Here is a 23,677-nt window from a genome sequence, read left to right on the forward strand (position 1 = left end):
AGGGGGTGTTTGAGAGTAGGGTTTGGAGGGGCTGTTGGAGGGCAGGTGTGGGGGGGTGTTTGAGGGTAGGGTTTGGAGGGGGTGTTTGAGGGTAGAGTTTGGCGGGGGTGTTTGAGGGTAGGGTGTGGGGGTTGTTTGAGGGGAGGGTTTGGAGGGGCTGTTTGAGGGCAGGGTGTGGGGGTTGTTTGAGGGTAGGGTTTGGAGGGGGTGTTTGAGGGTAGGGTTTGGAGGGGGTGTTTGAGGGTAGGGTGTGGGGGTTGTTTGAGGGGAGGGTTTGGAGGGGCCGTTTGAGGGCAGGGTGTGGGGGTTGTTTGAGGGTAGGGTTTGGAGGGGCTGTTTGAGGGTAGGGTTTGGAGGGGATGTTTGAGGGTAGGGTTTGGAGGGGATGTTTGAGGGTAGGGTGTGGGGCGGTGTTTGAGGGTAGGGTGTGGGGGGTGTTTGAGGGTAGGGTGAAGGGGGGGTGTTTGAGGGTAGGGTTTTGCGGGGGTGTTTCAGGGTAGGGTTTGGAGGGGGTGTTTTAGGGTAGGGTGTGGGGGTTGTTTGAGGGTAGGGTGTGGTGGGGTGTTTGAGGGTAGGGTTTGGAGGGGGTGCTTGAGGGTAGGGTTCGGAGGGGGTGTTTCAGGGTAGACTGTGGGGGGCTGTTTGAGGGTAGGGTTTGGAGTGGGTGTTTGAGGGTCGGGTTTGGAGGGGGTGTTTGAGGGTAGGGTGTGTGGGGGTGTTTGAGGGTAGGGTGTGGGGGGTGTTTGAGGGTAGGGTTTGGGGGGAGTGTTTGAGGGTAGGGTGTTGGGGGGGGTGTTTGAAGGTAGGGGGTGGGGCGTGTTTGAGGGTAGGGTGTTGGGGGAGTGTTTGAGGGTAGGGTGTGGGGAGTGTTTGAGGGTAGGGTGGGGGGGTGTTTGAGCGTAGGGTGTTGGGGGAGTGTTTGAGGGTAGGGTTTGGAGGGAGTGTTTGAGGGTAGGGTTTGGAGGGAGTGTTTGAGGGTAGGGAGTGGGGCGTGTTTGAGTGTAGGGTTTGGGGGGGTGTTTGAGGGTAGGGTGTTGGGGGGGTGTTTGAGGGTAGGGTGTGGGGGGTGTTTGAGGGTAGGGTGTGGAGGGGAGTTTGAGGGTAGAGTTTGGGGGGTGTTTGAGGGTAGGGTTTGGGGGAGTGTTTGAGGGTAGGGTGTTGGGGGGGTGTTTGAGGGTAGGGTGTTGGGGGAGTGTTTGAGGGTAGGGTGTTGGGGGGTGTTTGAGGGTAGGGTTTGGGGGGTGTTTGAGGGTAGGGTGTTGGGGGGGTGTTTGAGGGTAGGGTTTGGGGGGTGTTTGAGGGTAGTGTTTGGGGGAGTGTTTGAGGGTAGGGTGTTGGGGGGGTGTTTGAGGGTAGGGTGTTGGGGGAGTGTTTGAGGGTAGGGTTTGGGGGGCGTTTGAGGGTAGGGTTTGGGGGGCGTTTGAGGGTAGGGTTTGGGGGGGTTTGAGGGTAGGGTGTGGGGAGTGTTTGAGGGTAGGGTTTGGGGGGTGTTTGAGGGTAGGGTGTGGGGAGTGTTTGAGGGTAGGGTTTGGAGGGAGTGTTTGAGGGTAGGGTTTGGAGGGAGTGTTTGAGGGTAGGGTGTTGGGGGGGTGTTTGAGGGTAGGGTGTTGGGGGGGTGTTTGAGGGTAGGGTGTTGGGGGAGTGTTTGAGGGTAGGGTGTTGGGGGAGTGTTTGAGGGTAGGGTGTGGGGAGTGTTTGAGGGTAGGGTTTGGGGGGTGTTTGAGGGTCGGGTGTGGGGAGTGTTTGAGGGTAGGGTTTGGAGGTAGTGTTTGAGCGTAGGGTGTTGGGGGGGTGTTTGAGGGTAGGGTTTGGGGCGTGTTTGACGGTAGGGTTTGGAGGGAGTGTTTGAGGGTAGGGTGTTGGGGGGATGTTTGAGGGTAGGGTGTGGAGGGTGTTTGAGGGTAGGGTGTTGGGGGGGTGTTTGAGGGTAGGGTTTGGAGGGAGTGTTTGAGGGTAGGGGTTTGGAGGGAGTGTTTGAGGGTAGGGTGTTGGGGGGATGTTTGAGGGTAGGGTGTGGGGGGTGTTTGAGGGTAGGGTGTGGGGAGTGTTTGAGGGTAGGGTTTGGAGGGAGTGTTTGAGGGTAGGGTGTTGGGGGGGTGTTTGAGGGTAGGGTTTGGGGCGTGTTTGACGGTAGGGTTTGGAGGGAGTGTTTGAGGGTAGGGTGTTGGGGGGATGTTGAGGGTAGGGTGTGGGGGGTGTTTGAGGGTAGGGTGTTGGGGGGGTGTTTGAGGGTAGGGTTTGGAGGGAGTGTTTGAGGGTAGGGGTTTGGAGGGAGTGTTTGAGGGTAGGGTGTTGGGGGGATGTTTGAGGGTAGGGTGTGGGGGGTGTTTGAGGGTAGGGTGTGGGGAGTGTTTGAGGGTAGGGTTTGGAGGGAGTGTTTGAGGGTAGGGTGTTGGGGGGGTGTTTGAGGGTAGGGTTTGGGGCGTGTTTGACGGTAGGGTTTGGAGGGAGTGTTTGAGGGTAGGGTGTTGGGGGGATGTTTGAGGGTAGGGTGTGGGGGGTGTTTGAGGGTAGGGTGTTGGGGGGGTGTTTGAGGGTAGGGTTTGGAGGGAGTGTTTGAGGGTAGGGGTTTGGAGGGAGTGTTTGAGGGTAGGGGTTTGGAGGGAGTGTTTGAGGGTAGGGTGTTGGGGGAGTGTTTGAGGGTAGGGTGTGGGGGGGTGTTTGAGGGTAGGGTGTGGGGGGTGTTTGAGGGTAGGGTTTGGAGGGAGTGTTTGAGGGTAGGGGTTTGGAGGGAGTGTTTGAGGGTAGGGGGTGGGGAGTGTTTGAGGGTAGGGTGTTGGGGGAGTGTTTGAGGGTAGGGTTTGGAGGGAGTGTTTGAGGGTAGGGTGTTGGGGGAGTGTTTGAGGGTAGGGTTTGGCGGGAGTGTTTCAGGGTAGGGTGTGGGGAGTGTTTGAGGGTAGGGGTGGGGCGTGTTTGAGTGTAGGGTTTGGGGGGTGTTTGAGGGTAGGGTGTGGGGGGAGTGTTTGAGGGTAGGGTTTGGCGGGAGTGTTTCAGGGTAGGGTGTGGGGAGTGTTTGAGGGTAGGGGTGGGGCGTGTTTGAGTGTAGGGTTTGGGGGGGTGTTTGAGGGTAGGGTGTGCGGGAGTGTTTGAGGGTAGGGTGTGGGGAGTGTTTGAGGGTAGGGTGTGGGGGAGTGTTTGAGGGTAGGGTGTGGGGGGAGTGTTTGAGGGGAGGGTGTGGGAGAGTGTTTGAGGGTAGGGTGTTGGGGAGTGTTTGAGGGTAGGGTGTGGGGGGAGTGTTTGAGGGGAGGGTGTGGGGGGAGTGTTTGAGGGTAGGGTTTGGAGGGAGTGTTTCAGGGTAGGGTGTGGGGAGTGTTTGAGGGTAGGGGGTGGGGCGTGTTTGAGTGTAGGGTTTGGGGGGTGTTTGAGGGTAGGGTGTGGGGGGTGTTTGAGGGTAGGGTGTTGGGGGGGTGTTTGAGGGTAGGGTTTGGAGGGAGTGTTTGAGGGTAGGGGTTTGGAGGGAGTGTTTGAGGGTAGGGTGTTGGGGGAGTGTTTGAGGGTAGGGTGTTGGGGGAGTGTTTGAGGGTAGGGTGTGGGGGGTGTTTGAGGGTAGGGTGTGGGGGGTGTTTGAGGGTAGGGTTTGGAGGGAGTGTTTGAGGGTAGGGTGTGGGGGAGTGTTTGAGGGTAGGGTGTGGGGGCGTGTTTGAGGGTAGGGGGTGGGTGTGTGTTTGAGGGTAGGGTGTGGGGGGAGTGTTTGAGGGTAGGGGGTGGGGGGCGTGTTTGAGGGTAGGGTGTGGGGGGAGTGTTTGAGGGTAGGGTGTGGGGGGAGTGTTTGAGGGTAGGGTGTGGGGGGAGTGTTTGAGGGTAGGGGGTGGGGGAGTGTTTGAGGGTAGGGGGTGGGGGGCGTGTTTGAGGGTAGGGTGTGGGGGGAGTGTTTGAGGGTAGGGGGTGGGGGAGTGTTTGAGGGTAGGGGGTGGGGGAGTGTTTGAGGGTAGGGGGTGGGGGGCGTGTTGAGGGTAGGGTGTGGGGGGAGTGTTTGAGGGTAGGGGGTGGGGCGTGTTTGAGGGTAGGGTGTGGGGGGAGTGTTTGAGGGTAGGTGTGGGGAGTGTTTGAGGGTAGGGGGGGGGGGGTGTGTTTGAGGGTAGGGGGTGGGGGGAGTGTTTGAGGGTAGGGGGTGGGGGGCGTGTTTGAGGGTAGGGTGTGGGGGGAGTGTTTGAGGGTAGGGTGTGGGGGGAGTGTTTGAGGGTAGGGGGGTGGGGGGTGTGTTTGAGGGTAGGGGGTGGGGGGAGTGTTTGAGGGTAGGGGGTGGGGGGCGTGTTTGAGGGTAGGGTGTGGGGGGAGTGTTTGAGGGTAGGGTGTGGGGGGAGTGTTTGAGGGTAGGGGGTGGGGGGTGTGTTTGAGGGTAGGGGGTGGGGGGGAGTGTTTGAGGGTAGGGGGTGGGGGGCGTGTTTGAGGGTAGGGGGTGGGGGGAGTGTTTGAGGGTAGGGGGTGGGGGGAATGTTTGAGGGTAGGGGGTGGGGGGCGTGTTTGAGGGTAGGGGGTGGGGGGCGTGTTTGAGGGTAGGGGGTGGGGGGAGTGTTTGAGGGTAGGGGGTGGGGGGCGTGTTTGAGGGTAGGGGGTGGGGGGAGTGTTTGAGGGTAGGGTGTGGGGGGAGTGTTTGAGGGTAGGGGGTGGGGGGAGTGTTTGAGGGTAGGGTGTGGGGGGAGTGTTTGAGGGTAGGGGGTGGGGGGAGTGTTTGAGGGTAGGGGGTGGGGGGCGTGTTTGAGGGTAGGGTGTGGGGGGAGTGTTTGAGGGTAGGGGGTGGGGGGCGTGTTTGAGGGTAGGGTGTGGGGGGAGTGTTTGAGGGTAGGGGGTGGGGGGAGTGTTTGAGGGTAGGGTGTGGGGGGAGTGTTTGAGGGTAGGGTGTGGGGGGCGTGTTTGAGGGTAGGGGGTGGGGGGCGTGTTTGAGGGTAGGGTGTGGGGGGAGTGTTTGAGGGTAGGGGGTGGGGGGCGTGTTTGAGGGTAGGGGGTGGGGGGCGTGTTTGAGGGTAGGGTGTGGGGGGAGTGTTTGAGGGTAGGGGGTGGGGGGCGTGTTTGAGGGTAGGGGGTGGGGGGCGTGTTTGAGGGTAGGGGGTGGGGGGAGTGTTTGAGGGTAGGGGGTGGGGGGCGTGTTTGAGGGTAGGGGGTGGGGGGAGTGTTTGAGGGTAGGGTGTGGGGGGAGTGTTTGAGGGTAGGGGGTGGGGGGAGTGTTTGAGGGTAGGGTGTGGGGGGAGTGTTTGAGGGTAGGGGGTGGGGGGAGTGTTTGAGGGTAGGGTGTGGGGGGCGTGTTTGAGGGTAGGGGGTGGGGGGCGTGTTTGAGGGTAGGGGGTGGGGGGAGTGTTTGAGGGTAGGGTGTGGGGGGGAGTGTTTGAGGGTAGGGGGTGGGGGGCGTGTTTGAGAGTAGGGGGTGGGGGGAGTGTTTGAGGGTAGGGTGTGGGGGGAGTGTTTGAGGGTAGGGTGTGGGGGGCGTGTTTGAGGGTAGGGGGTGGGGGGCGTGTTTGAGGGTAGGGGGTGGGGGGAGTGTTTGAGGGTAGGGTGTGGGGGGAGTGTTTGAGGGTAGGGGGTGGGGGGCGTGTTTGAGGGTAGGGGGTGGGGGGCGTGTTTGAGGGTAGGGGGTGGGGGGCGTGTTTGAGGGTAGGGGGTGGGGGGGCGTGTTTGAGGGTAGGGGGTGGGGGGCGTGTTTGAGGGTAGGGGGTGGGGGGCGTGTTTGAGGGTAGGGGGTGGGGGGAGTGTTTGAGGGTAGGGTGTGGGGGGCGTGTTTGAGGGTAGGGGGTGGGGGGCGTGTTTGAGGGTAGGGTGTGGGGGGAGTGTTTGAGGGTAGGGGGTGGAGGGGAGTGTTTGAGGGTAGGGGGTGGGGGGCGTGTTTGAGGGTAGGGGGTGGGGGGAGTGTTTGAGGGTAGGGGGTGGGGGGCGTGTTTGAGGGTAGGGGGTGGGGGGCGTGTTTGAGGGTAGGGGGTGGGGGGAGTGTTTGAGGGTAGGGGGTGGGGGGCGTGTTTGAGGGTAGGGGGTGGGGGGAGTGTTTGAGGGTAGGGTGTGGGGGGAGTGTTTGAGGGTAGGGGGTGGGGGGCGTGTTTGAGGGTAGGGTGTGGGGGGAGTGTTTGAGGGTAGGGGGTGGGGGGAGTGTTTGAGGGTAGGGGGTGGGGGGCGTGTTTGAGGGTAGGGGGTGGGGGGCGTGTTTGAGGGTAGGGGGTGGGGGGAGTGTTTGAGGGTAGGGTGTGGGGGGAGTGTTTGAGGGTAGGGGGTGGGGGGCGTGTTTGAGGGTAGGGTGTGGGGGGAGTGTTTGAGGGTAGGGGGTGGGGGGCGTGTTTGAGGGTAGGGGGTGGGGGGCGTGTTTGAGGGTAGGGGGTGGGGGGCGTGTTTGAGGGTAGGGGGTGGGGGGAGTGTTTGAGGGTAGGGGGTGGGGGGCGTGTTTGAGGGTAGGGTGTGGGGGGAGTGTTTGAGGGTAGGGGGTGGGGGGCGTGTTTGAGGGTAGGGGGTGGGGGGAGTGTTTGAGGGTAGGGGGTGGGGGGCGTGTTTGAGGGTAGGGGGTGGGGGGAGTGTTTGAGGGTAGGGGGTGGGGGGCGTGTTTGAGGGTAGGGGGTGGGGGGCGTGTTTGAGGGTAGGGGGTGGGGGGCGTGTTTGAGGGTAGGGGGTGGGGGGAGTGTTTGAGGGTAGGGGGTGGGGGGCGTGTTTGAGGGTAGGGTGTGGGGGGTGTGTTTGAGGGTAGGGGGTGGGGGGCGTGTTTGAGGGTAGGGGGTGGGGGGCGTGTTTGAGGGTAGGGGGTGGGGCATCAGGCTGCAAGGTTCCACTGCCTCCCTGTTGGTATTGACTGAACGACCCAATGTTTTCCACCCCCCACAACCCCCTTTGCAGTGTGTCCCAAGGTGTTGATCGATGTCGCCTTCGCCTTCCTGATCGATGGCTCTGGCAGTGTGGTCTACAAAGATTTCACTCAGATGAAAACTTTTATCAAAGCGATCATGAGAAGGTTCCAGAGCCAGGAGACTCAGGTGACCAACAGCCCCCACGGCCCGCATCCCTCACCCACTCAAAATGGCAGCTGGAGGACTCACTTTCTGATAGGAAACATTGAAACTCGGGGCACCTGTGGGCCATTTGGCCCTTGCAGCATGTGTCACCCCTCGATAGGGTCATTACTGACTTCGTGATCCCATTCAGGCCACTCCTGCTTTCTCTCCCCATCACCCCCTCTCCATTCCCTTCAGCCGCAAGGACCATGTGAAGCTCCATCTTGACTCGATCGAACGCCCTGGGCCCCACCGGCTTCCCGGGAGAGAGGATTCCACCAGTTCACAACCCTCTAAGCGAGGAAATACTCCCTCACCTCAGCCCTGAATGGTGTCCCCCTTATTCCTAGTCTGTGACACCAACCCACACCCCACCACTGCCGCAACCTGTCCCCTCTCCGAGTTCTGCCCCACCATCAGGAACAATCCACCCACATCGGCCTGGAAGTCCCCATCAGGATCTTCTCTCTTTCAATCAGATCCCACTCCGCCCACACCACCCCCAAATTTTGTTCCAAACTCAGTGAGCACAAGCCCGTTCCTCATCTGCCAGTCCTGCCATCCTGGGAGAGTGTGTGTGTGCACGTGCGTGCGTGTGTGTCGGCGGGCGGGCTGGGGGGGATCACTGTGCGTTAGATACACTGTCCTACCCCGCTAATCCCTCTGAGACTGTGTGTGTGTGTCGGGGGGGGGGGGGGTTACTGTGCATTAAAAACTGTCGTACCCCGCCACAATCTCTCTGGGACTGTGTCTGTGTGTGTGTGTGTGTGTGTGTGTGTGTGTCTCGGCATCTACGCGGGACCATCAGGGATGAAGTTAAACAGCATGTCTTTCCTGTGATTGTAGATGGCGCTAGCTCAATTCAGCTCATCAACAAGGACAGAGTTCACGTTTAATGATTACAACCACGCTTTGAACAAAGAGCAACTGGTCGACAAAATCAGACAAATCGGATCAGGGACAAAAACGCCAGGCGGGATCATGTTCGTTGCGTACGTACTGGCAGGGAACATTCCATCATGAGCGAACCCTCCATTCCCAACAGCACAGTGGACACATTTACAACTCACACCATCACTGTTGCTGTTTGTGTGTTCGTTTGTGAGCTAAACCGTGCACGTGCGACCGAGTGTTTGTGACCGTGTGGAAATTCACCTGTGTGTATGTGTGTGTGCGCGCACGCGTGTGTCTGAGAGTGCGCGTGTGTGTGTGTGCATATTTGCGTGTGAGTGTATTTGCGTGTGTGTGTGTGTGACTGTGAGAGAGAGTGAGTGTCATGGTGTGTGTGAGATTGTGTGTGTTTATATTTGTGAGTGTGTGTGTTTGTGTGAGTGAGTGTGTATGTGTGGATGTCCGTGTGTGCGTGTTGATCTGTATGTGTGTGTGTGTTTGTGTATGTATGCGAGTCTGTGTATGTTCGTGTGTGTGTGCTTGGGTGTGTGTTCATGTGTGTGACATATTCAGAATAGATTGATGGAGTCAGTGTTTGAGTGCAATATTGAGTGCGTACTAATTGGGTATGTGTGATATTAAGTGTGTACTGCCTGGGTGTGTGTAACATTGAGTCTGCATTCTCTGTGTGTGCGGGACATTGAGAGTGTATTCTCTGCGTGTCCAGGACATTGAATGTGTATTCTGTGTGTGTGCGGGACATTGAATGTGTATTCTGTGTGTGTGCGGGACATTGAATGTGTATTCTCTGTGTGTGCGGGACATTGAGTCTGTATTCTCTGTGTGTGCGGGACATTGAGTCTGTATTCTCTATGTGTGCGGGACGTTAAGAGTGTATTCTGTGTGTGCGGGGGACAATGAGTCTGTATTCTCTGTGTGTGCGGGACATTGAGAGCGTATTCTCTGTGTGTTCGGGACATTGAGAGTGTATTCTGTGTGTCTGCGGGACAATGAGTCTGTATTCTCTGTGTGCGTGACATTGAGTCTGCATTCTCTGTGTGTGCGGGACATTGAGTCTGTATTCTCTGTGTGTGCGTGACATTGAGTCTGTATTCTCTGTGTGCGCGGGATTTTGAGTCTGTATTCTCTGTGTGTGCGGGATATTGAGTCTGTATTCTTCTATGTGGGATATTGAGTCTGTATGATCTCTGTGTGCGGGACATTCAGAGTGCATTGTCTGTGTGCGCGTGACATTGTGAGTGCAATGTCTGTGTGTGTGGGACATTGGGAGTGCGTTATCTTGTGTGCGCGTCATTGGGAGTGCAATGTCTGTGTGTGCGGGACATTGGGAGTGCAATGTCTGTGTGTACAGGACATTGGGAGTGCATTGTCTGTGTATGCAGGACATTGGGAGTGCAATGTCTGTGTGTGCAGGACATTCGGAGTGCAATGTCCGTGTGTGCGGGACATTGGGAGTGCATTGTCTGTGTGTGCGGGACATTGGGAGTGCACTGTCTGTTTGTGCGGGACATTGGGAGTTCACTGTGTGGGCGGGACATTGGGAGTGCAACGTCTGTGTGTGTGGGACATTGGGAGTGCAACGTCTGTGTGTGGGACATTTGGAGTGCAATGTCTGTGTGCGCGGGACACAGGGAGTGCAATGTCTGTGTGCGCGGGACACAGGGAGTGCAATGTCTGTGTGCGCGGGACACAGGGAGTGCAATGTCTGTGTGAGCGGGACATTGGGAGTGCAATGTCTGTGTGAGCGGGACATGTGGAGTGCAATGTCTGTGTGCGCGGGACATTGGGAGTGCAATGTCTGTGTGTGCGGAACATTGGGAGAACAATGTCTGTGTGCGCGGGACATTGGGAGTGCATTGTCTGTGTGTGCGGGACATTGGAAGTACAATGTCTGTGTGTGCGGGACATTGGGAGTGCATTGTCTGTGTGTGCAAGACATTGGGAATGCAATGTCTGTGTGTGCGGACCATTGGGAGTGCAATGTCTATGTGTGCGGGACATTGGGAGTGCGTTATCTGTGTGTGCGGGACATTGGGTGTGCATTGTGTGTGCAGGACATTGGGAGTTCAATGTCTGTGTGTGCGGACCATTGGGAGTGCAATGTCTATGTGTGCGGGACATTGGGAGTGCGTTATCTGTGTGTGCGGGACATTGGGTGTGCATTGTGTGTGCAGGACATTGGGAGTTCAATGTCTGTGTGTGCGGGACATTGGGAGTTCAATGTCTGTGTGTGCGGGACATTGGGAGTGCAATGTCTGTGTGTGCGGGACATTGGGAGTGCAATGTCTGTGTGTGCGGGACATTGGGAGTGCAATGTCTGTGTGTGTGGGACATTGGGAGTGCAATGTCTGTGTGTGCAGGACATTGGGAGCGCATTGTCTGTGTGTGCGGGATATTGGGAGTGCAATGTCTGTGTGTGCGGGACATTGGGAGTGCATTGTCTGTGTGTGCGGGACATTCGGAATGGAATGTCTGTGTGTGCGGGACATTGGGAGTGCAATGTCTGTGTGTGCGGGACATTTCGAGTGCAATGTCTGTATGCGCAGGACATAGGGAGTGCAATGTTTGTGTGTGCGGGACATTGGAAGTGCATTGTCTGTGTGTGTGGGACATTCGGAATGCAATGTCTGTGTGTGCGGGACATTGGGAGTTCAATGTCTGTGTGTGCGGGACATTGGGAGTTCAATGTCTGTGTGTGCAGGACATTGGGAGTTCAATGTCTGTGTTTGCGGGACTTTGGGAGTGCGTTATCTGTGTGTGTGGGTCATTGGGAGTGCATTGTCCGTGTGCGGGACATTTGGAGTGAATTGTCTGTGTGTGCGGGACATTTGGAGTGCAATGTCTGTGTGTGCGGGACATTGGGAGTGCAATGTCTGTGTGTGCGGGACATTGGGAGTGCATTGTCTGTGTGCGCGGGACATTGGGAGTGCATTGTGTGTGTGTGCGGGACATTGGGAGTGCAATGTCTGTGTGCGCGGGACATAGGGAGTGCAATGTCTGTGTGTGCGGGACATTGGGAATCGAATGTCTGTGAGTACGGGACATTGGGAATGCAATGTCTGTGTGTGCGGGAGATTGGGAGAACAATGTCTGTGTGCGCGGGACATTGGGAGTGCAATGTCTGTGTGTGCAGGACATTTGGAGTGCAATGTCTATGTGCGCGGGTCATAGGGAGTGCATTGTCTGTGTGTGCGGGACATTGGGAGTGCAATGTCTGTGTATGCGGGACATAGGGAGTGCAATGTCTGTGTGTGCGGGACATTGGGAGTGCACTGTCTGTTTGTGCGGGACATTGGGAGTGCAATGTCTGTGTGTGCGGGAAATTGGGAGTGCATTGTCTGTGTGTGCGGGACATTGGGAGTGCAATGTCTGTGTGTGCGGGACATTGGGAGTGCATTGTCTGTGTGTGTGGGACATTGGGAGTGCATTGTCTGTGGGCGCGGGACATTGGGAGTGCATTGTCTGTGTGTGCGGGAAATTGGGAGTGCATTGTGTGTGTGTGCGGGACATTGGGAGTGAATTGTCTGTGTGTGCGGGAAATTGGGAGTTTAATGTCTGTGTGTGCGGGACATTGGGAGTTAAATGTCTGTGTGTGCGGGAAATTGGGAGTGCAATGTCTGTGTGTGCGGGACATTGGGAGTGCAATGTCTGTGTGTGCGGGACATTGGGAATCGAATGTCTGTGTGTGCGGGACATTGGGAGTGAATTGTCTGTGTGTGCGGGACATTGGGAGTGCAATGTCTGTATGTGCGGGAAATTGGGAGTGCAATGTCTGTGTGTGCGGGACATGGGTAGTGCAATGTCTGTGTGTGCGGGACATTGGGAATCGAATGTCTGTGTGTGCGGGACATTGGGAGTGAATTGTCTGTGTGTGCGGGACATTGGGAGTGCAATGTCTGTGTGAGCGGGGCATTTGGAGTGCAATGTCTGTGTGCGCGGGACATAGGGAGTGCATTGTCTGTGTGTGCGGGACATTGGAAGTACAATGTCTGTGTGTGCGCGATATTGGGAGAGAATTGTCTGTGTGTGCGCGACATTGGGAATGCAATGTCTGTGTGTGCGGGACATTGGGAGTGCATTGTCTGTGTGTGCGGGACATTGGAAGTACAATGTCTGTGTGTGCGCGATATTGGGAGAGAATTGTCTGTGTGTGCGCGACATTGGGAATGCAATGTCTGTGTGTGCGGGACATTGGGAGTGCATTGTCTGTGTGTGCAGGCCATTGGGAATGCAATGTCTGTGTGCGCAGGACATTGGGAGTGCAATGTCTGTGTGCGCAGGACATAGGGAGTGCAATGTCTGTGTGTGCGGGACATTGGGAGTTCAATGTCTGTGTGTGCGGGATCTAGGGAGTGCCACGTTTGTGTGTGCGGGACATTGGGAGTGCCACGTTTGTGTGTGCGGGACATTGGGAGTGCAATGTCTGTGTGTGCGGGACATTGGGAGTGCAATGTCTGTGTTTGCGGGACATTGGGAGTGCAATGTCTGTGTGTGCGGGACATTGGGAGTGCATGATCAGTGTGTGCGGGACATTTGGAGTGCAATGTCTGTGTGTGCGGGACATTGGGAGAGCAATGTCTGTGTGTGCGGGACATTGGGAGTGAATTGTCTGTGTGTGCGGGAAATTGGGAGTTTAATGTCTGTGTGTGCGGGACATTGGGAGTTAAATGTCTGTGTGTGCGGGAAATTGGGAGTGCAATGTCTGTGTGTGCGGGACATTGGGAATCGAATGTCTGTGTGTGCGGGACATTGGGAGTGAATTGTCTGTGTGTGCGGGACATTGGGAGTGCAATGTCTGTGTGAGCGGGACATTTGGAGTGCAATGTCTGTGTGCGCGGGACATAGGGAGTGCATTGTCTGTGTGTGCGGGACAGTGGGAGAACAATGTCTGTGTGCGCGGGACATTGGGAGTGCATTGTCTGTGTGTGCGAGACATTGGAAGTACAATGTCTGTGTGTGCGCGACATTGGGAGAAAATTGTCAGTGTGTGCGCGACATTGGGAGTGCAATGTCTGTGTGTGCGGGACATTGGGAGTGCAATGTCTGTGTGTGCGGGACATTGGGAGTGCATTGTCTGTGTGTGCAGGCCATTGGGAATGCAATGTTTGTGTGTGCGGGACATTGGGAGTGCAATGTCTGTGTGAGCGGGACATTTCGAGTGCAATGTCTGTGTGCGCAGGACATAGGGAGTGCAATGTCTGTGTGTGCGGGACATTGGGAGTTCAATGTCTGTGTGTGCGGGATCTTGGGAGTGCCACGTTTGTGTGTGCGGGATATTGGGAGTGCATTATCTGTGTGTGCAGGACATTGGGAGTGCATTATCTGTGTGTGCGGGATCTTGGGAGTGCATTGTCTGTGTGTGCGGGACATTGGGAGTGCAATGTCTGTGTGTCCAGGACATTGGGAGTGCATTGTCTGTGTATGCAGGACATTGGGAGTGCAATGTCTGTGTGTGCGGGACATTGGGAGTGCAATGTCTGTGTGTGCGGGACATTGGGAGTGCAATGTCTGTGTGTGCGGGACATTGGGAGTGCAATGTCTGTGTGTGCGGGACATTGAGAGTGCAATGTCTGTGTGTACAGGACATTGGGAGTGCATTGTCTGTGTATGCAGGACATTGGGAGTGCAATGTCTGTGTGTGCGGGACATTGGGAGTGCAATGTCTGTGTGTGCGGGACATTGGGAGTGCAATGTCTGTGTGTGCGGGACATTGGGTGTGCAATATCTGTGTGTGCAGGACATTGGGAGTTCAATGTCTGTGCGTGCGGGACATTGGGAGTGCAATGTCTGTGTGTGCGGGACATTGGGAGTGCATTGTCTGTGTGCACAGGACATTGGGAGTTCATTGTCTGTGTGCGCGGGACATTGGGAGTGCAATGTCTGTGTGTGCGCGACATTGGGAGTGCATTGTCTGTGTGTGCGCGACATTTGGAGTGCAATGTCTGTGTGTGCGGGACATTGGGAGTGCAATGTCTGTGCGTGCGGGACATTGGGAGTGCAATGTCTGTGTGTGCGGGACATTGGGAGTGCATTGTGTGTGTGTGCGGGACATTGGGAGTGCATTGTGTGTGTGTGCGGGACATTGGGAGTGCATTGTGTGTGTGTGCGGGACAATGGGAGTGCATTGTCGGTGTGTGCGGGACATTGGGAGTGCATTGTCTGTGTGTGCGGGACATTGGGAGTGCATTGTCTGTGTGTGCGGGACATTGGGAGTGCATTGTCTGTATCGGCGGGACATTGGGAGTGCAATGTCTGTGTGTGCGGGAGATTGGGAGTGCAATGTCTGTGTGTGCGGGACATTGGGAGTGCATTGTCTGTGTGTCCCGGACATTGGTAGCACATTGTCTATGTGTCCCGGACATTGGGAGTGCAATGTCTGTGTGTACGGGATATTGGGAGTGCGATGTCCCTGTGTGCGTGACATTGCGAGTGCAATGTCTGTGTGTGTGGGACATTGGGAGTTCAATGTCTGTGTGTGCGGGACATTGGGAGTGCAATGTCTGTGTGTGCGGGACATTGGGAGTGCAATGTCTGTTTGTGGGGGACATTGTGAGTGCATTGTCTGTGTGTGCGGGACATTGGGAGTGCATTGCCTGTGTGTGCGGGACATTGGGAGTGCAATGTCTGTGCGTGCGGGACATTGGGAGTGCAATGTCTGTGCGTGCGGGACATTGGGAGTGCAATGTCTGTGCGTGCGGGACATTGGGAGTGCAATGTCTGCGTGTGCGGGACATTGGGAGTGCAATGTCTGTGTGTGCGGGACATTGGGAGTGCATTGTGTGTGTGTGTGCGGGACAATGGGAGTGCATTGTCTGTGTGTGCGGGACATTGGAAGTGCATTGTCTGTGTGTGCGGGACATTGGGAGTGCAATGTCTGTGTGTTTGGGACATTGGGAGTGCATTGTCTGTGTGCGGGACTTTGGGAGTGCAATGTCTCTGTTTGCGGGACTATGGGAGTGCATTGACTGTGTGTGCGGGACATTGGGAGTGCATTGTCTGTGTGTGCGGGACATTGGGAGTGCATTGTGTGTGTGTGCGGGACATTGGGAGTGCAATGTCTGTGCGTGCGGGAAATTGGGAGTTCAATGTCTGTGTGTGCGGGACATTTGGAGTGCAATGTCTGTGTGTGCGGTACATTGGGAGTGCAATGTCTGTGTGTGCGGGACATTGGGAGTGCAATGTCTGTGTGTGCGGGACATATTGAGTTCAATGTCTCTGTGTGCGGGATCTTGGGAGTGCAATGTCTGTGTGTGCGGGACATTGGGAGTGCATTGTGTGTGTGCGGGACATTGGGAGTACATTGTGTGGGTGTACGGGACATTGGGAGTGCATTGTCTGTGTGTGCGGGATATTGGGAGTGCATTGTGTGGGTGTGCGGGACATTGGGAGTGCATTGTCTGTGTGTGCGGGTCATTGGGAGTGCAATGTCTGTGTGCGCGGGACATTGGGAGTGCAATGTCTGTGTGTGTGGGACATTGGGAGTGCAATCTCTGTGTGTGCGGGATATTGGGAGTGCATTTTGTGTGCGGGACATTGCGAGTGGAATGTCTGTGTGCGCGGGACATTGGGAGTGCATTGTCTGTGTGTGCGGGTCACTGGGAGTGCAATGTCTGTGTGTGCGGGTCACTGGGAGTGCAATGTCTGTGTGTGTGGGACATTGGGAGTGCAATCTCTGTGTGTGCGGGATATTGGGAGTGCATTTTGTGTGCGGGACATTGCGAGTGGAATGTCTGTGTGCGCGGGTCATTGGGAGTGCAATGTCTGTGTGTGCGGGTCACTGGGAGTGCAATGTCTGTGTGTGCGGGACATAGGGAGTGCATTGTCTGTGTGTGCGGGACATTGGGAGTGCATTGTCTGTGTGTCCCGGACATTGGGAGCGCATTGTCTGTGTGCCCCGGACATTGGGAGCACATTGTCTGTGTGTCCCGGACATTGGGAGTGCAATGTCTGTGTGTACGGGATATTGGGAGTGCAATGTCCGTGTGTGCGTGACATTTCAAGTGCAATGTCTGTGTGTGTGGGACATTGGGAGTGCAATCTCTGTGTGATGGACATTGGGAGTGCAATGTCTGTGTGTGCTAGACATTGGGAGTTCAATGTCTGTGTGTGCGGGTCAGTGGGAGTTCAATGTCTGTGTGTGCGGGACAATGGGACTGCATTGTCTGTGTGTGCGGGACATTGTGAGTGCATTGTCTGTGTGTTTGGGACATTGGGAGTGCATTGTCTGTGTGTGCGGGACTTTGGGAGTGCATTGTGTGTGTGTGCGCGACATTCGGAGTGCCATGTCTGCGTGTGCGCGACATTGGGAATGCAATGTCTGTGTGTGCGGGTTATTGGGAGTGCATTGTCTGTGCGTGTGGAACATTGGGTGTGCAACGTCTGTGTGTCGGGACATTGGGAGTGCGATGCCTGTTTGTGGGGGACAATGTGAGTGCAATGTCTGTGTGTGCGCGACATTGGGAGTGCATTGTCTGTGTGTGCGCGACATTCGGAGTGCAATGTCTGTGTGTGCGGGACATTGGGAGTGCAATGTCTGTGTGTGCGGGACATTGGGAGTGTATTGTCTATGTGCGCAGGACATTGGGAGTTCATTGTCTGTGTGCGCGGGACATTGGGAGTGCAATGTCTGTGTGTGCGCGACATTGGGAGTGCATTGTCTGTGTGTGCGCGACATTTGGAGTGCAATGTCTGTGTGTGCGGGACATTGGGAGTGCATTGTCTGTGTGTGTGGGACATTGTGAGTGCAATGTCTGTGTGTGCGGGAGATTGGGAGTGCATTGTGTGTGTGTGCCGGACATTGGGAGTGCAATGTCTGTGTGCGCGGGACATTGGGAGTGCAATGTCTGTGTGTGCGGGACGTTGAGAGTGCAATGTCTTTGTGTGCGGGACATTGAGAGTGCATTGTCTGTGTGTGCGGGACATTGGGAGTGCAATGTCTGTTTGAGCGGGACATTGGGACTGGTTTGTCCGTCTGTACAGGAAATTGGGAGTCCATTATCTGTGTCTGCGGGACATTGGGAGTGCATTGTCTGTGTGTGCGGGAGATTGGGAGTGCATTGTCTGTGTGTGCGGGAGATTTGGAGTGCAATGTCTGTGTGTGCGGGACATTGGGTGTGCAATGTCTGTGTGTGCGGGTCTTTGGGTGTGCAATGTCTTTTTGTGAGGGACATTGGGAGTGCATGGTCTGTGTGTGCGGGAGATTGGGAGTGCAATGTCTGTGTGTGCGGGACATTGGGAGTGCAATGTCTGTGTGTGTGGGACATTGGGAGTGCAATCTCTGTGTGTGCGGGATATTGGGAGTGCATTTTGTGTGCGGGACATTGCGAGTGGAATGTCTGTGTGTGCGGGACATTGGGTGTGCATCGTCTGTGTGCGCGGAACATTGGGAGTGCACTGTCTGTGTGTGTGGGACATTGGGAGTGCAATGTCTGTGTGTGCGGGACATTGGGAGTGCATTGTCTGTGTGTGCGGGACATTGGGAGTGCATTGTCTGTGTGTGCGGGACATTGGGAGTTCAATGTCTGTGTGTGCGGGACATTGGGAGTGCAATGTGTGTGTACGGGTCATTTGGAGTGCAATGTCCGTGTGTGCGGGACATTGGGAGTGCAATGTCTGTGTGTGGGGGACATTGGGAGTGCAATGTCTGTGTGTGCGGGACATTGGGAGTGCAATGTCTGTGTGTGTGGGACATTGGGGGTGCAATGTCTGTGTGTGCGGGACATTGGGGGTGCAATGTCTGTGTGTGCGGGACATTGGGAGTGCAATGTCTGTGTGTGCGGGACATTGGGAGTGTAATGTCTGTGCGTGCGGGACATTGGGAGTGTAATGTCTGTGCGTGCGGGACATTGGGAGTGCAATGTCTGTGCGTGCGGGACATTGGGAGTGCATTGTCTGTGTGTGCGGGACATTGGGAGTGCATTTTCTGTGTGTACGGGACATTGGGAGTGCATTGTCTGTATGTGCGGGACATTGGGAGTGCAATGTCTGTGTGTGTGGGACATTGGGGGTGCAATGTCTGTGTGTGCGGGACATTGGGGGTGCAATGTCTGTGTGTGCGGGACATTGGGAGTGCAATGTCTGTGTGTGCGGGACATTGGGAGTGCAATGTCTGTGTGTGCGGGACATTGGGAGTGCAATGTCTGTGCGTGCGGGACATTGGGAGTGCATTGTCTGTGTGTGCGGGACATTGGGAGTGCAATGTCTGTGTGTGCGGGACATTGGGAGTGCAATGTCTGTGCGTGCGGGACATTGGGAGTGCAATGTCTGTGTGTGCGGGACATTGGGAGTGCATTGTGTGTGTGCGGGACAATGGGAGTGCATTGTCTGTGTGTGCGGGACATTGGGAGTGCAATGTCTGTGTGTTTGGGACATTGGGAGTGCATTGTCTGTGTGCGGGACTTTGGGAGTGCAATGTCTCTGTTTGCGGGACTATGGGAGTGCATTGACTGTGTGTGCGGGACATTGGGAGTGCATTGTGTGTGTGTGCGGGACATCGGGAGTGCAGTGTCTGTGTGTGTGGAACATTGGGTGTGCAATGTCTGTGTGTGCGGGACATTGGGAGTGCAATGTCTGTTTGTGAGGGACATTGTGAGTGCAATGTCTGTGTCTGCGGAACATTGGGAGTGCATTGTCTGTGTGTGCGCGACATTCGGAGTGCAATGACTGTGTGCGCTGGACATTGGGAGTGCATTGTCTGTGTGCGGGACATTTTGGAGTGCAATGTCTGTGTGTGCGAGACATTGGGAGTGCAATGTCTGTGTGTGCGGGACTTTGGGAGTGCAATGTCTGTGTTTGCGGGACTATGGGAGTGCATTGACTGTGTGTGCGGGACATTGGGAGTGCATTGTGTGTGTGTGCGGGACAATGGGACTGCATTGTCTGTGTGTGCGGGACATTGGGACTGCATTGTCTGTGTGTGCGGGACATTGGGAGTGCATTGTGTGTGTGTGCGGGACATTGGGAGTGCATTGTGTGTGTGTGCGGGACATTGGGAATACATTGTGTGGGTGTGCGGGACATTGGGAGTGCATTGTCTGTGTGTGCGGGACATTGGGAGTGCATTGTCTGTATCGGCGGGACATTGGGAGTGCAATGTCTGTGTGTACGGGATATTGGGACTGCAATGTCTGTGCGTGCGGGACATTGGGAGTGCAATGTCTGTGCGTGCGGGACATTGGGAGTGCAATGTCTGTGTGTGCGGGACATTGGGAGTGCAATGTCTGTGCGTGCGGGACATTGGGAGTGCATTGTCTGTGTGTCCCGGACATTGGTAGCACATTGTCTATGTGTCCCGTACATTGGGAGTGCAATGTCTGTGCGTGCGGGACACTGGGAGTGCAATGTCTGTGCGTGCGGGACATTGGGAGTGCAATGTCTGTGCGTGCGGGACATTGGGAGTGCAATGTCTGTGCGTGCAGGACATTGGGAGTGCAATGTCTGTGTCTGCAGGACATTGTGAGTGCATTGTGTGGGTGTGCGGGACATTGGGAGTGCATTGTCTGTGTGTGCGGGTCATTGGGAGTGCATTGTCTGGGTGTGCGGGACATTGTGAGTGCATTGTCGGTGTGTGCGGGAGATTGGGAGTGCATTGTCTGTGTGTGCGGGACATTGGGAGTGCATTGTGTGTGTGTGCCGGACATTGGGAGTGCAATGTCTCTGTGTGCGGGACATTGGGAGTGCAATGTCTGTGTGCGCGGGACATTGGGAGTGCAATGTCTGTGTGTGCGGGAGATTGGGAGTGCAATGTCTGTGTGTGCGGGACATTGGGAGTGCAATGTCTGTGTGTACGGGACATTGGGGGTGCAATGTCTGTGTGTGCGGGACATTGGGAGTGCAATGTCTGTGTGTGTGGAACATTGGGTGTGCAATGTCTGTGTGTGCGGGACATTGGGAGTGCATTGTCTGTGTGTGCGCGACATTCGGAGTGCAATGACTGTGTGTGCTGGACATTGGGAGTGCATTGTCTGTGTGCGGGACATTTTGGAGTGCAATGTCTGTGTGTGCGAGACATTGGGAGTGCAATGTCTGTGTGTGCGGGACTTTGGGAGTGCAATGTCTGTGTTTGCGGGACTATGGGAGTGCATTGACTGTGTGTGCGGGACATTGGGAGTGCATTGTGTGTGTGTGCGGGACAATGGGACTGCATTGTCTGTGTGTGCGGGACATTGGGACTGCATTGTCTGTGTGTGCGGGACATTGGGAGTGCATTGTGTGTGTGTGCGGGACATTGGGAGTGCATTGTGTGTGTGTGCGGGACATTGGGAATACATTGTGTGGGTGTGCGGGACATTGGGAGTGCATTGTCTGTGTGTGCGGGACATTGGGAGTGCATTGTCTGTATCGGCGGGACATTGGGAGTGCAATGTCTGTGTGTACGGGATATTGGGAGTGCAATGTCTGTGCGTGCGGGACATTGGGAGTGCAATGTCTGTGCGTGCGGGACATTGGGAGTGCAATGTCTGTGCGTGCGGGACATTGGGAGTGCAATGTCTGTGCGTGCGGGACATTGGGAGTGCATTGTCTGTGTGTCCCGGACATTGGTAGCACATTGTCTATGTGTCCCGTACATTGGGAGTGCAATGTCTGTGTGTACGGGATATTGGGAGTGCAATGTCTGTGTGTGCGGGACATTGGGAGTGCAATGTCTGTGCGTGCGGGACATTGGGAGTGCAATGTCTGTGTGTGCGGGACATTGGGAGTGCAATGTCTGTGCGTGCGGGACATTGGGAGTGCATTGTCTGTGTGTGCGCGACATTGGGAGTGCAATGTCTGTGTGTGCGGGACTTTGGGAGTGCAATGTCTGTGCGTGCGGGACATTGGGAGTGCAATGTCTGTGTGTGCGGGACATTGGGAGTGCAATGTCTGTGCGTGCGGGACATTGGGAATGCAATGTCTGTGTGTGCGGGTTATTGGGAGCGCATTGTCTGTGCGTGTGGAACATTGGGTGTGCAACGTCTGTGTGTCGGGACATTGCGAGTGCAATGTCTGTTTGTGGGGGACAATGTGAATGCATTGTCGGTGTGTGCGGGAGATTGGGAGTGCATTGTGTGTGTGTGCGGGACATTGGGAGTGCAATGTCTGTGTGCGCGGGACATTGGGAGTGCAATGTCTGTGTGTGCGGGACGTTGAGAGTGCACTGTCTTTGTGTGCGGGACATTGAGAGTGCATTGTCTGTGTGTGCGGGACATTGGGAGTGCAATGTCTGTTTGAGCGGGACATTGGGACTGGTTTGTCCGTCTGTACAGGAAATTGGGAGTCCATTATCTGTGTCTGCGGGACATTGGGAGTGCATTGTCTGTGTGTGCGGGATATTGGGAGTGCATTGTCTGTGTGTGCGGGAGATTTGGAGTGCAATGTCTGTGTGTGCGGGACATTGGGTGTGCAATGTCTGTGTGTGCGGGACATTGGGAGTGCAATGTCTGTGTGTGCGGGTCTTTGGGTGTGCAATGTCTTTTTGTGAGGGACATTGGGAGTGCATTGTCTGTGTGTGCGGGACATTGGGAGTGCAATGTCTGTGTGTGTGGGACATTGGGAGTGCAATCTCTGTGTGTGCGGGATATTGGGAGTGCATTTTGTGTGCGGGACATTGCGAGTGGAATGTCTGTGTGTGCGGGACATTGGGTGTGCATCGTCTGTGTGCGCGGAACATTGGGAGTGCACTGTCTGTGTGTGTGGGACATTGGGAGTGCAATGTCTGTGTGTGCGGGACATTGGGAGTGCACTGTCTGTGTGTGTGGGACATTGGGAGTGCAATGTCTGTGTGTGCGGGACATTGGTAATGCATTGTCTGTGTGTGCGGGACATTGGTAATGCATTGTCTGTATGTGCGGGACATTGGGAGTGCAATGTCTGTGTGTGGGGGACATTGGGAGTGCATTGTGTGGGTGTGCGGGACATTGGGAGTGCATTTTCTGTGTGTACGGGACATTGGGAGTGCAATGTCTGTGTGTGCGGGACATTGGGAGCACATTGTCTGTATGTCCCGGACATTGGGAGTGCAATGTCTGTGCGTGCGGGACGTTGGGAGTGCAATGTCTGTGTGTGCTGGACATTGTGAGTGCAATGTCTGTGTGTGCGCGACATTGGGAGTGCATTGTCTGTGTGTGCGGGACATTGGGAGTGCATTGTCTGTGTGTGCGGGACATTGGGAGTGCATTGTCTGTGTGTGCGGGACATTGGGAGTGCATTGTCTGTGTGTGCCGGACATTGGGAGTGCATTGTCTATGTGTGCGGGACATTGGGAGTGCATTGTCTGTGTGTGCGGGACATTGGGAGTGCATTGTCTGTGTGTGCCGGACATTGGGAGTGCATTGTCTATGTGTGCGGGACATTGGGAGTGCATTGTCGTATGGGCGGGACATTGGGAGTGCAATGTCTGTGTCTGCAGGACATTGTGAGTGCATTGTGTGGGTGTGCGGGACATTGGGAGTGCAATGTCTGTGTGCGCGGGACATTGGGAGTGCAATCTCTGTGTGTGCGGGATATTGGGAGTGCATTTTGTGTGCGGGACATTGCGAGTGGAATGTCTGTGTGTGCGGGACATTGCGAGTGGAATGTCTGTGTGTGCGGACATTGGGTGTGCATTGTCTGTGTGTCCCGGACATTGGGAGCGCATTGTCTGTGTGTCCCGGACATTGGGAGTGCAATGTCTGTGTGTACGGGATATTGGGAGTGCAATGTCCGTGTGTGCGTGACATTGCAAGTGCAATCTCTGTGTGATGGACATTGGGAGTGCAATGTCTGTGTGTGCGGGACTTTGGGAGTGCAATGTCTGTGTTTGCGGGACTATGGGAGTGCATTGACTGTGTGTGCGGGACATTGGGAGTGCATTGTGTGTGTGTGCGGGACAATGGGACTGCATTGTCTGTGTGTGCGGGACATTGGGAGTGCATTGTCTGTGTGTTTGGGACATTGGGAGTGCATTGTGTGTGTGTGCGGGACATTGGGAGTGCAATGTCTGTGTGTGCGGGACATTGGGAGTGCAATGTCTGTGTGTGCGGGACATTGGGAGTGCAATGTCTGTGTGTGCGGGACATTGGGAGTGCAATGTCTGTGTGTGCGGGACATTGGGAGTGCAATGTCTGTGTGTGCGGGACATTGGGAGTGCAATGTCTGTGTGTGCGGGTCATTGGGAGTGCATTGTGTGTGTGTGCGGGACATTGGGAGTGCATTGTGTGGGTGTGCGGGACATTGGGAATACATTGTGTGGGTGTGCGGGACATTGGGAGTGCATTTTCTGTGTGTACGGGACATTGGGAGTGCATTGTCTGTATCGGCGGGACATTGGGAGTGCAATGTCTGTGTGTGCGGGAGATTGGGAGTGCAATGTCTGTGTGTGCGGGACATTGGGAGTGCATTGTCTGTGTGTCCCGGACATTGGTAGCACATTGTCTATGTGTCCCGGACATTGGGAGTGCAATGTCTGTGTGTACGGGATATTGGGAGTGCGATGTCCCTGTGTGCGTGACATTGGGAGTGCAATGTCTGTGTGTGCGGGACATTGGGAGTGCAATGTCTGTGTGTGCGGGACATTGGGAGTGCAATGTCTGTGTGTGCGGGACATTGGGAGTGCAATGTCTGTGTGTGCGGGACATTGGGAGTGCAATCTCTGTGCGTGCGGGACATTGGGAGTGCAATGTCTGTGCGTGCGGGACATTGGGAGTGCAATGTCTGTGCGTGCGGGACAATGGGAGTGCATTGTCTGTGTGTGCGGGACATTGGGAGTGCATTGTCTGTGTGTGCGGGACATTGGGAGTGCAATGTCTGTGTGTTCGGGACATTGGGAGTGCATTGTCTGTGTGCGG

The 23,677-nt window shown here is 55.7% G+C and overlaps 1 protein-coding gene across 1 annotated transcript in view; it reads left to right on the forward strand.

Annotated features, from left to right (window-relative positions):
* Window positions 1-23,677, forward strand: part of LOC125450105 (integrin alpha-D-like) — a gene marked incomplete at its 3' end in the record, with an annotated part of 61,150 nt that overhangs the window by 17,352 nt on the left and 20,121 nt on the right. Inside the window, exons 7-8 of the mRNA XM_059643272.1 lie at window positions 6,808-6,944; window positions 7,809-7,954. Coding sequence (XP_059499255.1) covers window positions 6,808-6,944; window positions 7,809-7,954 — 283 coding nt within the window. The remainder of the gene's footprint in view (window positions 1-6,807; window positions 6,945-7,808; window positions 7,955-23,677) is intronic.

The sequence above is a fragment of the Stegostoma tigrinum genome, chromosome 50, assembly GCF_030684315.1.
Source record: "Stegostoma tigrinum isolate sSteTig4 chromosome 50, sSteTig4.hap1, whole genome shotgun sequence".
Taxonomy (NCBI): Eukaryota; Metazoa; Chordata; class Chondrichthyes; order Orectolobiformes; family Stegostomatidae; genus Stegostoma; species Stegostoma tigrinum.